Below are 17,054 nucleotides of genomic sequence, written 5' to 3'. Positions count from 1 at the left end.
TCAATCATTTGTTGTTGACACCTCCTCAATTATTCCTCGGTCCACTGGTTCTCTCTGGGGAGGAAAGGGAGGGTCGATTAAATCATGATTATCGGGTAAGTATATTCAAAAATTTATTTTATTAATAAAAATAACATTTTTCAATATTAAACTTACCCGATAATCATGTAGCTGATTCACACCCAGGGAGGTGGGTGAAAACCAGTGTACATGATTAAAGGATAGCTAAGTATCCCAAATTTCATATAACAGTTATCTCAAATAACAATGAAATAATAAGTACCTGGTAAGGAAGTCGAATAGAACCGTTACTCTGCCTTTTATTTAAAGTTCGTCTTCCTTACTGAGCGCAGCGTTCCTCTTGGAGGCTGAATCAACCCAAAGGTGCCAAAGTACAAGGGGTTGCAACCCTACTAAAGGACCTCTACCAAACCTTTAACCCAGGCGCTTCTCAAGAATGAATAGACCACCCGCCAAATCCAAGGATGCGGAAGGCTTCTTAGCCTACCGTAACAACCATAAAAACAACAATAAAAGTATTCAAGAGAAAGGTTAAAAAGGTTATGGGATTATGGGAATGTAGTGGCTGAGCCCTCACCTACTACTGCACTCGCTGCTATGAATGGTCCCAGGGTGTAGCAGTTCTCGTAAAGAGACTGGACATCTTTCAGATAAAATGATGCAAACACTGACTTGCTCCTCCAATAGGTTGCATCCATAATGCTCTGCAGAGAACGGTTTTTATTAAAGGCCAACGAAGTAGCTACAGCTCTTACTTCGTGGGTCCTTACCTTCAGCAATGCAAGGTCTTCCTCCTTTAAGTGAGAATGTGCTTCTCTGATCAGAAGCCTTATATAGTACGAAAGCCCATTCTTGGACATGGGTCTCGAGGGTTTCTTGATGGCACACCATAAGGCTTCTGACTGTCCTCGAATAGGTTTAGACCTCTTCAGATAATATTTGAGAGCTCTGACAGGGCAAAGAACTCTCTCAAGTTCGTTACCTACCATGTTGGAGAGGCTAGGTATTTCGAACGATCTAGGCCAAGGACGTGAAGGAAGCTCGTTCTTTGCTAGGAATCCAAGCTGAAAAGAACATGTTGCAGATTCGGTTGTGAAACCAATGTTCTTGCTGAAGGCATGAACCTCACTGACTCTCTTAGCTGTTGCAAGGCAAACGAGAAAGGCAGTCTTGAGGGTAAGATCCTTGAAGGAAGCTGACTGGAGAGGTTCGAACCTAGATGTCATAAGGAACCTTAAGACTACGTCTAGATTCCAGCCTGGAGTGGAAAGACGACGTTCTTTAGACGTTTCAAAAGACTTGAGAATGTCTTGAAGGTCCTTGTTGGAAGACAGGTCCAAACCCCTGTGGCGGAGAACTGAGGCCAACATGCTCCTATACCCTTTAATCGTAGGTGTTGAAAGGGATCTCTCATTCCTAAGATGAAGAAGGAAGTCAGCTATTTGGATCACAGAGGTATTGGTAGAGGATATTGAATTGGCTCTACACCAGCTTCGGAAGACCTCCCACTTAGACTGGTAGACTCTACGAGTGGAAATTCTTCTAGCTCTGGCAATCGCACTGGCTGCCTCCTTCGAAAAGCCTCTAGCTCTAGCGAATCTTTCGACAGTCTGAAGGCAGTCAGTCGAAGAGCGTGGAGGTTTGGGTGCAACCTGTCTACGTGTGGTTGACGTAGAAGGTCCACTCTTAGAGGTAGAGTCCTGGGGAAGTCGACTAGCCATTGAAGTACCTCTGTGTACCATTCTCTTGCAGGCCAAAGGGGAGCAACCAGCGTCAGCCGTGTCCCTTCGTGCGAGACGAATTTCTGCAGAACTTTGTTTATTATCTTGAACGGAGGGAATGCGTACAGGTCGAGATGGGACCAGTTCAGAAGAAAGGCATCCACATGAACCGCTGCAGGGTCTGGAACAGGGGAACAATAAAGCGGAAGTCTCTTGGTGATGGAGGTGGCAAACAGATCTATGGTAGGTTGACCCCACAAGGTCCAAAGTCTGTTGCACACACTCTTGTGGAGGGTCCATTCCGTGGGAATGACCTGATTCCTTCTGCTGAGGCGATCCGCTGAAACATTCATATCGCCCTGGATGAACCTCGTGACCAGAGTGAGGTTTAGACCTCTTGACCAAATGAGGAGGTCCCTTGCGATCTCGTAAAGGCTCCTCGAATGGGTCCCTCCTTGCTTGGAGATGTAAGCCAAGGCTGTGGTGTTGTCTGAATTCACCTCCACCACTTTGCCTAGCAGGAGGGACTTGAAGTTCAACAGGGCAAGATGAACTGCTAACAGTTCCTTGCAATTGATGTGGAGTAATCCTTGTTCCTTGTTCCATACTCCTGAGCATTCCCGTCCGTCCAAGGTCGCACCCCAGCCCGAGTCCGATGCATCCGAGAAGAGATGAAGATGGGGGGTCTGGATGGCCAATGATAGACCCTCCTTGAGAAGGAGATTGTGCTTCCACCACAGGAGAGTGGTCTTCATCTCTTGGTTGATAGGGATAGAGACTGCTTCTAGAGTCGAGCCCTTGTCCCAATGAGCCGCAAGATGGAATTGAAGAGGGCGGAGGTGGAGTCTCCCTAGCTCGACAAACAGGGCCAGTGATGAGAGGGTCCCTGTGAGACTCATCCACTGTCTCACTGAGCAATTGCTCCTCTTCAGCATGCTCATGATGCACTCTAGGGCTTGGTTTATCCTGGGGGCCGATGGAAAAGCCCGAAAATCCCGACTCTGAATCTCCATTCCCAGGTACACAATGGATTGGGAGGGAATGAGTTGAGATTTCTCTATATTGACTAATAGACCTAGGTCTCTGATTAGATCTAAAGTCCAAGAGAGGTTCTCCAGACAACGACGACTCGTGGAGGCTCTCAACAGCCAGTCGTCTAGGTAGAGGGAGGCTCTGATGTTCGATAAGTGCAGGAATTTCGCTACATTCCTCATCAGATGAGTAAAGACCATAGGAGCTGTGCTTAGGCCAAAACACAGGGCTTGGAACTGATAGACAACCTTTCCGAAAACGAATCTCAGGAAAGGTTGGGAGTCTGGATGAATGGGAACGTGAAAGTATGCATCTTTCAAGTCCAAGGAGACCATCCAGTCCTCCTGTCTGACCGCTGCTAAGACCGACTTGGTCGTCTCCATTGTGAACGTCTGCTTGGTGACATACTCGTTGAGAGAGCTGACGTCCAGCACCGGTCTCCAACCTCCTGTCTTCTTGGCCACAAGAAAGAGACGGTTGTAGAAGCCCGGGGATTGATGGTCCCGGACTATAACCACTGCCTTCTTCTGCACAAGTAGCGACACCTCCTGTTGCAATGCTAGCCTCTTGTCCTCTTCTTTGTAGTTGGGAGAGAGGTTGATGGGCGATGTGGTCAGAGGCGGTTTGAGGCAGAATGGAATCCTGTAACCGTACCTCAGCCAACTGACAGACTGTGCGTCTGCACCTCTCTTCTCCCAGGCTCGCCAGAAGATCTTGAGTCTGGCTCCTACTGTTGTCTGGAGAATCTGAGAGTCAGTTCTTTCCCTTAGATGTCCTGGGTCCTTTCCGAGACTTGCTCCTGTGAGAGTCTGGACGGGAGCTACCTCGGCTGGGGGCTCTACCACGAAAGGGCGGTATGAACCTCGTAGCCGGGGTATCAGCCACTGGGGAGCGATAAGTCTTGGGGACAGAGGTGGTAACCTTAGACTTACGAGCCGATGAGGCTACAAGATCGTGCGTGTCCTTCTGTATCAGGGCAGCCGACAAGTCCTTAACTAGCTCCTCGGGAAAGAGGAACTTTGAGAGTGGAGCAAAAAGGAGTTGTGACCGTTGGCACGGTGTAATGCTGGCGGAGAGGAAGGTACACAGTTGTTCCCTTTTCTTCAACACCCCTGATACAAATAACGACGCTAGCTCACCCGATCCATCTCTGATGGCCTTATCCATGCAGGACATAATGAGCATGGCAGAATCTTTGTCCGCAGGAGAGGTTTTCTTGCTGAGGGCTCCCAGGCACCAGTCGAGAAAGTTGAACATTTCGAAAGCTCTGAACAACCCTTTGAGAAGATGATCCAGGTCCGAGAAGGTCCAACAAACCTTCGAGCGTCTCATCGCAGTCCTCCTAGGCGAGTCCACCAGACTTGAGAAGTCAGCCTGGGCAGAGGCAGGTACTCCCAAGCCTGGTGCTTCCCCTGTGGCATACCAAACGCAACCTTTAGAAGCGAGCTTCGTTGGAGGGAACATGAAGGAAGTCTTGCCAAGGTGTTGTTTAGACTGAAGCCACTCCCCTAAGATCCTTAAAGCCCTCTTGGAGGATCTAGCTAGGACAAGCTTAGTATAGTTGGACTTAGCTTGTTGAACTCCCAGCGAAAACTCAGATGGAGGAGAGCGGGGAATAGCAGAGACGAAGTGGTCTGGGTAAATCTCCCTGAGTAGAGCCAAGACCTTTCTAAAATCAATAGACAATGGAGAAAGCTTAGACTCCTCCACGTCTGATGAGGGATCAAGGTGTGCCTCCTCATCATCCGACACTTCATCAGCAGAGGGTAGCGAAGCGATAGGACCAGAATGCTGAACCGCAGAGTCAGAACGGGTAGGAACAAAAACAGAGGTTTCCTCATCATGAGGGAAAACCTGAGGCTCAGACTGCATAGGCTGAACAACAGACGAAGCAGAAGGCAGGCGCATGGGTGAAGGAGGTTGACTCCTAGCAAGAGTTGAACCCAAGGATTGCACAAGCTGAGCGGAGGACGGAGGTGGAGTAGTCCGTTCCTGTTCCTGTGAGATGAGTGGAGCATGAAGAGGTTGAGGTTGCGCAGAACAAGGTAAAGTTCTCGCAAGCTGAGGCTCCTGAGGCGCAAGTCCAGGGTGTAGAGGAGCTTGCCTAGTGGGTTGAGCTCGCTGCAGCGATGGTTGAGCAGACAGACTCACGGAGGGGAGAGGTTGTTGTACCCCAACCGAGAGTTGCACCACTGGTGGAGCAGCAAGGGGAGGAGGAGGAAGAGTGGAATCACTCTCCTGATCCCAAAGCAAGGGTTGCCTTAAAGAAGGCTGAGGCTGAACAACACTGGGAACAGCAAACTCCGAAAGTGGCTCAACATCGTACGCCTGGCAGATGGTGCTGCGACCAGGCGGAGCAGGTGCAGGCTGGGCGAGCACAGGCGGAGCGAGAACAGGTGGAGGGAGTGTAGGCGGAGGAGGAGGTGCAACACTCTCAGCCCGACACTCACGCATCAAGTCCGAAAGCTGAGCTTGCATGGACTGAAGCAGGGTCCACTTGGGGTCGGCAGAAACGATAACAGACTGAGGTAAAGTCACAGTCGGGCTCTGTAAAGGCAGAACCTTACTCCTCTTGGGCGGAGTACAGTCGACCGAAGACTGAGGCGAGTCGGAGCTGAGCCAATGACTACAACCTGGCTGAGCACTCGCTGACTGAACTCTACGTTTAAGCGGTCTCGAGACCTGAGACCAACGTTTCTTCCCTGCATGTTGATCAGCGGACGAGAAGACGGGCTCAATCGTCTGCAGGTGGGAGTGACGGTCTAAGGAAGACACGCCCGCAACCACCGAGGATAATTCTGTGCGCCTAACAAGGCCTGTCGAACCCTTAAGCCCTTCGACATTGCTTCTCCCCTGGGCATGGGAGCTTGCAAGAGGTCCCGGACTGGGAGGACGACTGGCTCGCACAGAAAAATCCTCACGCACCACACTGGCACCACTAGCACTTGGCACTGCACAGACACTAGCACTCGTCACAGCACTGGCACTATTTCCACCCACTGCACTCTTGACCTTCAGTTCTTTAACCTCGGCCATCAGAGACTTATGGTCACTTACCACTGATTCTACTTTATCTCCTAAAGCCTGAATAGCACGCAAAACAGTTGACATATCAGGCGGAGGGCACACAGTAGGTTCGGGGGTAGCCACTACAGGGGTAGGAAAAGGTAGGGGATCATGAGGTGAGGAAAACATAGAAGAGTGAGAAGAACTTCTCCTAACTCTACCTTTCTCTAACTTAGATGAATATTTTAAAAGACGGACAAATTCCAATTCCGAAAGTCCGGCGCACTCCTCACATCGATTTTCTAATAGACAGGGCCTGTCCCTACAGTCAGAACAAGCGGTGTGAGGATCTACCGAGGCCTTCGGAATACGCCTATTGCAAGACCTACATCGTCTATGGGAGGGAGCTTGCGAAACGTCAGACATCTTGTTTCAAAGAGTTAGCCAAAGGGTGATCCAAAAACAAGCAAAAATTCATAAACCGTTAATCAGTATTTATATAAAAGCTATCTAGCTAATATAAAAAAGATTCCAGTAATGCGACAGCCGTTAATCTAAGAGAATACTTCACCAAATTCCATGAATAAACTCGAAGACCATAAGCGTATCCCAGAACGTCTAGCCGGAAGCACGACAGAGGAATAATTGAGGAGGTGTCAACAACAAATGATTGAGTACCTGGCCACAGGTGGCGCTGGTAAGTACACCCCCTTCTAGTATTGTGATAGCTGGCGTATCCCTCCATAGAATTCTGTCGGGCAACGGAGTTGACAGCTACATGATTATCGGGTAAGTTTAATATTGAAAAATATTCCGTATACGCATTCTCCATTGCCATACGAAACTCAGTGAAATTTTTCAGGATTTCGTGTTTTTCATCCTACAGTCCCATATATTGGCTTTCCGGCCGGGCTCCTTAAGCAATGGTAGGGGGTGCTGGACATATTAAGCCTAACCAAAAGGGGTGCTAAGGTTAAAAAAGGTTAAGAAATGCAGCTCTAAAGGGTTGTGTGTGAGAAAAAGTTGGCATTTAGCAAATAGTTAAAGAACCTAGGCAAAGACGGCCGAAAAAAACCTGTAATTGATGCTCCACCTTCAATGAGTTGTGCCTGTCACACTATTATCATGGCATTTATGACTATGGTTGCTAAGAAGCCACTTAATGCATTAAAACATAATCAATTAATGTTATACTAACTTTCTCTCCTTGAAGAGTCAGAGGTTGTTTAATGTTCTATGAGTTAAACATATGGATTTGGAAACAAGGGTTTCAGGCTAATGACTAGGAACTGGGACCAGGGATGTAATTCAGTGCCATCATGACAAAATAAAAATAAAAAAAATATTGAACATATTAAAAAAAGAAAAAAAAAAGGTAAAAGGAGAGTGAACACCCCTATCGAGCCCCATTACACCGTACTGATATTTCTTCCCACTATGGAACAAATCTCAGCACTACCTAAAGAAGGGAAGCAACTGATGCAGAGCAGTCTCTCATGGGGAGAGAAAAAGTAAGAGTCAGCGCATACACGGCTCCTATCTATAAGTCTCCCCAGGATTCTCAGAAAAACTTCTACGCATTCCTCTTCAGGTAGTAGCATCAGTAAAGAAGACAATCTGACGAAGAAGCACAGGAAAAATAAGAACTTGAAAATTTGCCTTCTACAGAGGCATACAGGCCGATGATGACACATTCACGGGAGAAGAGAACACAGGGACTGTTTGAAGAGAGCGCAAATAGGTGATATACCCTTACCCCCGCCATTCCGGGATTAGCAAGACAATGAGGGTAAGGTAGCAAAGCTTTATACCTTCATACTGTGCTTGATGGCAGCAAAACCAGATTCCTCCAATGGTACACATCAATGTCTAAGGTTTGCCAGTCTCCCTAGGATTACATTGTCATCACCATCATACAGCCACACAAGTAATGAAATAAACAACAAACATGAATGCCAAAACTATTATCTAAAAGAAAAAGCAAAGGATTAAAACAGCTAGAAGATGCTGTCAGAAATAATTCTGCGCTATCCGATGGATGAAAGCAAAGCGAGAGCTCGGTGGCCAGTCGGATGGGCAGGGCTTACCCTCCACACCTCCAGCTAAAAACTGCCACCTTTTAAAGTTTTAGAAGCTGTATCCAGCTTGACTGAAACCATAATCGTAGTAAAGAACAAAGGTTTGTATCCGTGTAAGTACAAATAAATATTCTTTTATCAAAACTGAACAAAAATAAAAATGAAACCCACTAAAAGCTTAAACTAGGGCCTCAAATGTTAGTGATAAACCTCTAAATAATATAAGATAAAGCATGAGGCTAAATATAAATCTGGACTGACTAATTTTACAAAATTTACTTGCCAATTATTACCATATGTCAATAAAATTTCTAATCTCATGAAGTAGATTAGTTAAAATCTCACATACAGTTTAAAGCCATTATGTTAGCAAATACAGTATACATGTGTAATAAATTTACACTTTCAATGGTAAAATCCATTAAAAGGAATCGGTATAGTACATGTAGTAAATATACTAATCTACAGTATATTAGCAACGACAAAAAAAAGTGCTGTTAAGCTTTAACCTTTAGCAAAATCCAATGTCATCTACCTGCTCGCTCAATTTTAGCCTTGCCAATGGGAATAACAAAATCCTTCGACAACACCTCATCGGAAACATCAAATGCAGTACCATACAAAAGTTCATTCTCTAGCACAACTACAGGATCTGAGTCACGGATGGCAGCCTTAAGCAAACCCTTTGCATCTTCAGAAGAATAAGGTGAAACAACCTGAAAAAAGTTATTGTAATTATGAGCATCTGTATTTACAGTTAATTACAAATATTTGTATAGGAATGAAGGAAAATGTTTTTTAATAACCGGGATGCGCTGTACACAAGTAAACAAAGAATTTCCAAAACAAAATAAAAAACACTTCCACACTTCAGAGAGCAAACTTTATTAAAAAACTATCATTAGGATAGTTCTCATAAAAACTTTAAAAGTACAGTAATACCTAAGTTTGAGTTTAATTTGTTCTGAGAGTGAGATTGCAACATAAAATGCTCAAATTCTAAAAAAAAATTCAAACTTTAGAGGTGATGACAGTAGTGACTTTTTTGACTAAAATAAATCTATAACATGCAAGAATCTATCATTTGGTTGGAGGAAACCACTGCAATTTTACTAACACGATGATTATAATCTCCAAAGGGGTAAGAGCTCCTAAAAAGAGGTATAGCTCTCAATCTCTTGCCTTTGTGCAATATAAAGCTTCAGTTTGTGTAAGCTATTCATAAATTTATTAGCTATTCTTTTACTTTACTTTTTTTCCCCTTTCTCTGCAGTGTTGGAGGTGTTTTACGATCATAAGAGCTCTCTGATTTTAAGATTTTCATCACATTTAAATTATAGCGCAAAAAAATACCCAGCTAAAATTCATGCATCGTAGTAGTAATCCCTATGAAGTTCATACAATAACATCTATAGCATGCTATAACATATACTGCACATATGTACTTGAAAGTATAAAAGAATTAAAAATTAAAAATATATCAAAGAGTTTTGACGAAAGAAAAACTTATTTTTGGATTTAAGTGGTGTGTGGTCTCCTAGGATTTTTCTGTTTGAGGCTAGAACAGAGAATCCAATACTATCAAATTATCAAAGAAATAGTTCCCCTGCTCTAGGGCTAGTGTATCAACGTGCAGAGCATAGACAGAGTACAATATAGGAGAGACCTGAAAGTTCAGGCATATTAGAACCTGCTGCAGCACTTCCGAATCTGCACGTTGTCTGCAGGACATGTCATATACAGCTTGCTAGAAAAGAACCAGCATTCGAGTTCTCGCCCATGCATCTACGTCATCAGCAGGCCCCAACTACCATTCTTTATTTACCGCCTGTATCCAGTCACGTGTTGTGCAGCTGCGTTATCAAGCATTAAGTACACGTGTTCAGTTTTATCTTCTCTTGGGTAGGAATCTTCAAAGTTATGGGTAATGCTGATTATGGCACTAGCATTCAGTTAAGGGGGGAGAGTACATGCTTTGTTTACCTTGGCAAATTTACCAATTTGGCTGGGATTACCTTTTCATGATTGCTTTTTGTCAATTAGGTCCTTTTTTAAGTTTAAAGTACTCTCTCCTTTGGCCCTCATCGTTAGCCCTGATTAGCATTCATTTTACTGTTTTTTTTTTTTTCAGCAGCTTGTTTTGGCATTACAGTATACTGTAATTACTGTTTGGTTCATGTGGGCTTGTTTGCCAACACCATTTTGTGATGCCTCATCCAAGTGCACATTTAAGTACTAGTATAATTTCTCTGGTAATTTAGGCTTATAGCCTACCTGAGATGAGATTAAAGTGCATCCTGACTTTCACATGCCCTAAAGAATAAATATCTTGTGAGATGTTACTTAACAAGAGCAGCTGTGTCCCCCCTCTTACATAAGGGCATACCTTGTGCTAGGCCTGACTAGAAAAGACAGACTTGACATCATCTGATATGAGTATTGGGAGAATTAAGTCAAGCTACACTATATGAAATTCTTCCTATTTTAAGACTAAATAAGCATTTCTGCCATCCTACAGTGGGGGTTGATGTCACTACATTAGTGTCTAGTGGTAGGCCTGACTTAATATTTTAATTGGACTTGGTCCTATATTCTTCCATTTCATTGATATGGGTATTGGGAAGAGATGCGAGAGTTAGGTAAAGCAAAAATTTTGGGCATTCTTCCTAATTTGAATATGTGTTAAACCTGCTTAGACTAACCTGCATAGGACCTCTCTTATATCTTGGTAAACCGTATGGTTATATGTGGGTCTGAAGACTCATTGGTGTTGTGTTGTTCTGTGTAGATATATTGTATGTTTTCATTTAAATTGTTTCTATTACAAATGAAGGATAAGAAGCATAACTACAACAGAGTAGGATGTTAAAACCTGGTTAACCATAGATGGGGTCACGAGTGTTGTTGGGCGTTTAGTGAATGTTCTACTGATTAAGGCTGGGCTTTGGACCATGAAAACTATTTAATTTGTTTGGAGTGTAGGTGCTGCTCGGAATACAGATCCCGAGGCACAAAATCACCAAGCCAAGTGTGTTTTAATCCTTTATAAAAGGGTGAAAGTATTTTCTAAGATCGCGAGTTCTGCCGAATATTTATCAGCAAGGACCTTTGAGATCTAATTGGGTATCGATATCCCAAATTTGGAAATTGGGGGTTTTGGAAATGGGCCCTTATTGGACTTCTTATTGCTGACACACATAGCACGCCCATTCATTGAAAGTTTCTTGACAAAACCTGGCAAAAATTTATAAGTAGCAAACATTGATGCTAGCAGTTTATCACTCAAGTTTATTTATAATGATTTTGAAAAAAAAAAATGCTATAAATCATTTATGATATTTGATAAAATTTCCTTTCTTTTGTTCAGTACAAATTGGTGCGAGTCATGCCCCGTAATTAAGTTGGTCTAATTACTCATGACTGACTCAACAAGTAAGCGAGTACAGTATTGGAAAATTATATTATCCACTCCACAAAAGACAACTAATATCTAGCAGCTCATCAATAACTTGGCTTCCTTTTACAGCCATTATGAAAACTAATGTCAGTCTCTCTGTTTACAGCATTGCACTCCTCATAACAGTATCTAAAACATAGAGCTTTCCTCATTAATTACTTATCACTATCTGAAACGAGGATACAGTACGTCTATAAATTTGTATCTAAAACATAGAGCTTTCCTCATTAATTACATATCACTATCTGAAACGAGGATTCAGTACGTCTATAAATTTAACACAGTGCTTTTCCTACATAAGCATTCTTGCAAATATAGAAGAGCAGCCACTTAAAACTCTATAAACACTTATAAGTAAATATTCAAGAACACTCCCTAATTGATTATACAAGAGCAGCATCTCTTTAGTCAACCAACTTGCAAAACGTGTTTAAAAGACTTTAGTTTCTGAGGCCCAATGATGATTGATTGATTTACAGTTCTCTGGCATCCTGTCATCAACGGTCATTGATGCCAATATAATTTGTCATAAATAAAGAATAAAAGAATACAGGTATTCAATTTACAACCATAAAAGCAAAGATGTCCTTATAAGATTGAAATAGTTTTCAGAAGACCTGCTTCTGAAATAAATCTAAAAATACCACTAGCATAGTACAACACATCCTGCCCAAGAATCATGGCAAGGATGAACCTGCCATCCTCACCTCAAGCCTCAAAAGATATCCATTTCTCAGTGCTGCAAGTGGGGCATTCGGTCAACAAATGCCTCACTGTCAGGGGTACCAAACAGTTGTCAATAAAGAAGTCAAGACTGGAAATCAAACTGAAAACTATAACAATATTATGCAGCAGATAAGTCTGCATTATACAGTAGAAGGTTTAAGGCCTAAGCAGGAACCACAATCACTAGCTTTTTTCCAGAATCTCTAACAAGATATTGATTGTATAACCACAAAGTTGATAACTGAGGGTACTATAAGAAATCACGAAAGAGGCTATTTCCACAGGAAGAATAAGAATCTTCCCAACTTATCTTACTCAACTAATTAGACTATTCATTAGCGATAAGATTACATAAAGTTTGAAATGGAGATAATTCTTCACTTTCAAGGTTGCTTGCTTCATCCTCATGTATCATAGGTTGAACTGAAGGAAAATTAGCTGATTTCCTACTTTATTTACAACTCGAGTAAATGCGGGGATGCTGTGCATGTGCATGGAGGATCAGTTTTGTTAGAATATGTACTAATGCCTACATTTATCCTGCTCAAGTTACCCCATGATGAGCCAGTGGCCAAAGTTGCAATTGAATGGAACACATTGTCTAACTAAACATGATGCAAACGATTGAGTTTACTTGAAATTTCATTCACCCCAAGGTTTAAGGAAATCATATGATATGCCATATCATCCATCTATGTAATATAATTTAGGAGTGCTGATATTAGGATCCAGACTACCCACTCGGTCCTCTGCCTCACAACCTAGTTGTCCCATAAGCACTAGGAACGCAACATTATTTATTATTATTATTATTATTATTATTATTATCATTATTATTTATTCAATCATCATCATCATCATCATAATTAGTAGTAGTAGTAGTAGTAGTAGTAGTAGTACTAGTAGTAATTATTATCATTATTATTAATTATTATTATTATTATCATCATTCTTATTATTTACTATTATACATGGGCTTCACCATGTGGCAATTATAAAAATCAAATAGATCACAAAGCCATTAATAAAGAGAGAAGGAGGACTCTGAGAAATAGAAGAAGCTATAGAGGTGCAAATATTGGTAGTGATCACCAGCTCCTCATTGCCACAATTAAATTAAAACTGAAAGCACCCAATAGAAATGTAGATAGAATACCTAGGTTTGATACAACTAAGCTTTTAGAAAAAGAGCACAAAGAAACATTTGCAATTGAATGTAGGAACCGATTTGCAGTCTTGGAGACTTTAAGAGACGAAGAGTACACATTAATGAAGAATGGTTTGATATTAAGAACATATATCAATCAGTTGGTAGTGAAGACTTGGGACACGCAGTTATAAGGAGAAAACCATGGATATCAAATGATACTTGGGATACTATAAAAAGGAGATAGAGACAGAAATTGTGTTGAAAGTTTTCGAGAAAGTAATGAAAATTACAAGGTAAAGCATGCTAAATATTTCAGTATTGATAGTAAGATAAAAAAAAAGCCAGGAATGACTATAGAGAATATTTAGACAATAAAGCAGATGAGGCTTACAAAGCTATGTATTCAGGAAGTGGCTATGGTTTAAGAATCGCTCATAGAATTATTAATGAAATCTCGACAGGGCCAAAGAAAAAGCAACATATACCCATCAAAAAGAGAGATGGATCTGTTATAACAACAGAAGATGAAGAAAGACAACGTTAGATGGAACACTTCAGTGAGGTTATAAATAGGAGATACGAAGGGAATAATTTGATTGATATACCTGACGCTGAGGTAGACTTTGATGTGCCCATGAATAAATTCAGTGTGTTTGAAGACGAAGCTATGATACTGGCAGAAAATGAAGGGACTCCCAGACTATTTAAAAGATTATTTGTAGAATGTGGCATGAAGAGGCAAAACCTGATGAATGGGAATTAAGAGTGTTGGTGAAAATGGCAAAAAAAGGAGACCTGACTGATTGCAATAATTAAAGAGGCCTAACAATTACGTCAGTTATGAAAATATATAGTATGCTTATATTAAAAAGGCTAGAGAGGAAGATTGATGAAAAGCTGAGAGATGAACAAGAAGGATTTAGAAAAAGTAGAAGGTGCACCGACCAAATTTTCATTTTGAGACATGTACAGCTAAGCGTAGAATATAGAAATCCACTTTTGATGGCATTTGTGGACTATGCAAAAGCCTTTGATAGTGTGCACCGGCCAATTTTGTGGAGAGTCCTGCATTATTATGCCTCTCAATTATGTGAATTTGATTAAGTCTGTTCATGAGCATAGCAAGTGCAAAGTTAATGTTAGCGGAGTATTATCAAATGAATTTCCAGCGAACAGCGGAGTACTCCAAGGTTGTGTGTTGTCAACTATGTTGTTTATCCTCCTCATGGATTTTGTAATGCATAGAACAATTGTAGATGGTGGAGAAGGATTGGATTGGATTGGGGATAGGAATTTAGTAGACCTAGATTATGCTGGTGTTCTTGTTACCAGAACACCACACGATTTGCAATGCTTTAATTACCAAAATGCATGAAATATCACACGGTTGGACTGAACATAAATAGGAGAAAGACAGAGATGATGAGAAGGGAGTATGCAATGGAAGATGAAATATCATTCGAAAGAGAAAGGATTAATGAGGTAAAATCATTAAGTATTTAGGAACTATGATCTCCAATGCAGGGTCTTTAGAATTAGAGTTTAGCACTAAAGATTGAAAAAAGCAAATCAGACAATGGCTAGGTTAAGTAAAATTTGGAAATCAAATCACCTGGGATTATATAAAAAAATCAGACTATATATCAGTTTAGTGAGATCGGTGTTACTCTAGTCTAAGGACATGAGTCATGGTATGACAATGAAACAATCTCCAATAGATTTAGTAGATTTGAGAACAAAGCCATCAGTTAAATGGCAAGACCGGATTAGAAATGAAATTATAAGAGATTACTTGAGTGCCATATGTGGAGATTATGATGAGGGGTAGATGGAGAAGGTTTGGGCATGCTCTTCACACTCCCCGAGAGAGATTAGTTCACCAAATGTTAAGCTGGGCTCCACAAGGCACTAGAAGAGTTGGAAGACCCAGGCCTACATGGCTGAGGACTATGAAGCGAGAAGTAGATGATGAATGGAGAAGTATTGAATTAAAAGCTCAAGATATACGACTGGCAAAATCTTACAGCAGCCATTTACATCAATAGGCGTAAGAAATGATGACGATGATTATTATTAATATCATTACTTATTATTTATCCTTATCTATTATTATTTATCATTTATCATAATCTATTATTTATTATTATTATTATTATTATTATTATTATTATTATTATTATTATTATTATTATTATTTACTATTTATTATCATTATTTATTATCATCATTATTATCATTTATTATCATCATCATTATTATCTATTATCATCGTTATTATTATTATTATTATTATTATTAGCTAAGCTACAATCTAGTTGGAAAAGCAGGACACTCTAAGCCCAAGGGCTCCAACAGGGAAAAATAGCCCATTGAGGAAAGGAAGTATAGAAACAAATGAACTACTAGAGAAGTAATGAACAATTAAAAAATATTTGAAGATCAGTAACAATTTTAAAATAAATCTATCTTTCATATATAACCTATGAAAACTTAAAAAAAACAAAAAAAAAATGAGGAATAGAAATAAGATAGAACATCGTGCCTGGGGTTTGCCAGAAGAAGGATCTTAAGTACTAGGCAGTAGGTTGGCCCGGGCATCAGCCACCCGTTGTTATACTACCGCTAGTGTTATTGGGTCCTTTGACTGGCCAGGCAGTACTAGAGTGGATCCCTCTTCTCTGGTTACAGTTTATTTTCCCTTTGCCTACACAAACACTGAATAGTGTGGCCTATTCTTACCACATTCTCCCATCCTCAAACACCTGACTGAACCCAAGGGGTTATCTACTGCACTGTAATTGTTCAGTGGCTACTTTCCTCTTGGTAAGGGCAGAAGAGAATCTTTAGCTATGATAAGCAGCTCTTCTAGGAGAAGGGCATTCCAAAATCACTCAGGCAAGCTTCTCTATCGTATTTCTCTTCGTCTTTTTTTTCAAGTATTTATAGTTTTTATATGAGGGATTTAATTTAATGTTGTTACTGCTCTCTTAAAATATTTTATTTTGATTGTTTATTCTTCTCTTGAAATTTATCTATTTCCTTGTTTCCTTTTCTCATTGAGCTATTTTTCCCTGTTGGAGCCCTTGGGCTCATAGCATCTTGCTTTTCCAACTAGGGTTATAGACTCTCTTGTAGTAATAATAATAATGGCAATTAAATAATACAAGGTTCTATAAGAGGCTTTAGAGTCTAGTGTGCAGCGGACTTTCTCAAGCCTTACTGAAAAACACTTGGAACATGAAACTCTACTTGGGGAATTATGTTAGATTGGCAACAGGATGGATATGAACAGTTACTGTTTTAAGAGGATCCACAGGACTTCTACAGTATACTTTAACAAAGGTAGCTAGCAATATCAAGAACCTATGAAGCTCTTCTTGATAAAACGTTGGCTAATAATGTGAATTGTCTAAAGGTGAATACTGTCATAATTGCTGTCATCCCCATTAAAATAAAAAAGACTACCGGTAAGTTTCCTTTAACATTGTTAATTTGGTTCCTGTGAATAACCAGCAAGTACCCTTTAGTAATGCTAACTTGGTCAGCAGTCATTGTAATATAATTTTACATATAAGATAGTGTCAGAAACTCCCTTTTCATATATGTAAATCACAGTATTGCCCCAGACCCAGTACACAAAGGGAATGCAGATAATAAATTTCCAGTAAAAGTTCCTGTGCACACTCCACACAGTACAGTAATGGGAAACCAAAGGAATACTTCTTAATGCACTGTAATAAGCAAATAATCTGGAGCAGATCTGATCAGTAGTGAACAACTGAAGAAACTGAAGAGACAAGAGACTAGCATGGCAGTTGCCACTTACCCCTAGAATGCTCCTTCTTTTACTAAGGGCACATGGT

General features: G+C 40.9%; 1 protein-coding gene across 1 annotated transcript in view; it reads right to left on the bottom strand.

Annotated features, from left to right (window-relative positions):
* The window catches only part of Pdhb (Pyruvate dehydrogenase E1 beta subunit), a 119,212-nt gene that overhangs the window by 45,478 nt on the left and 56,680 nt on the right, over positions 1–17,054 (bottom strand). Inside the window, exon 6 of the mRNA XM_068380121.1 lies at positions 8,394–8,574. Coding sequence (XP_068236222.1) covers positions 8,394–8,574 — 181 coding nt within the window. The remainder of the gene's footprint in view (positions 1–8,393; positions 8,575–17,054) is intronic.

Source organism: Palaemon carinicauda, chromosome 9 (genome assembly GCF_036898095.1).
Source record: "Palaemon carinicauda isolate YSFRI2023 chromosome 9, ASM3689809v2, whole genome shotgun sequence".
NCBI lineage: Eukaryota > Metazoa > Arthropoda > Malacostraca > Decapoda > Palaemonidae > Palaemon > Palaemon carinicauda.
Note: the sequence above shows the minus strand (reverse complement) of the source record. Positions and strands in the feature narration are given on the sequence as shown.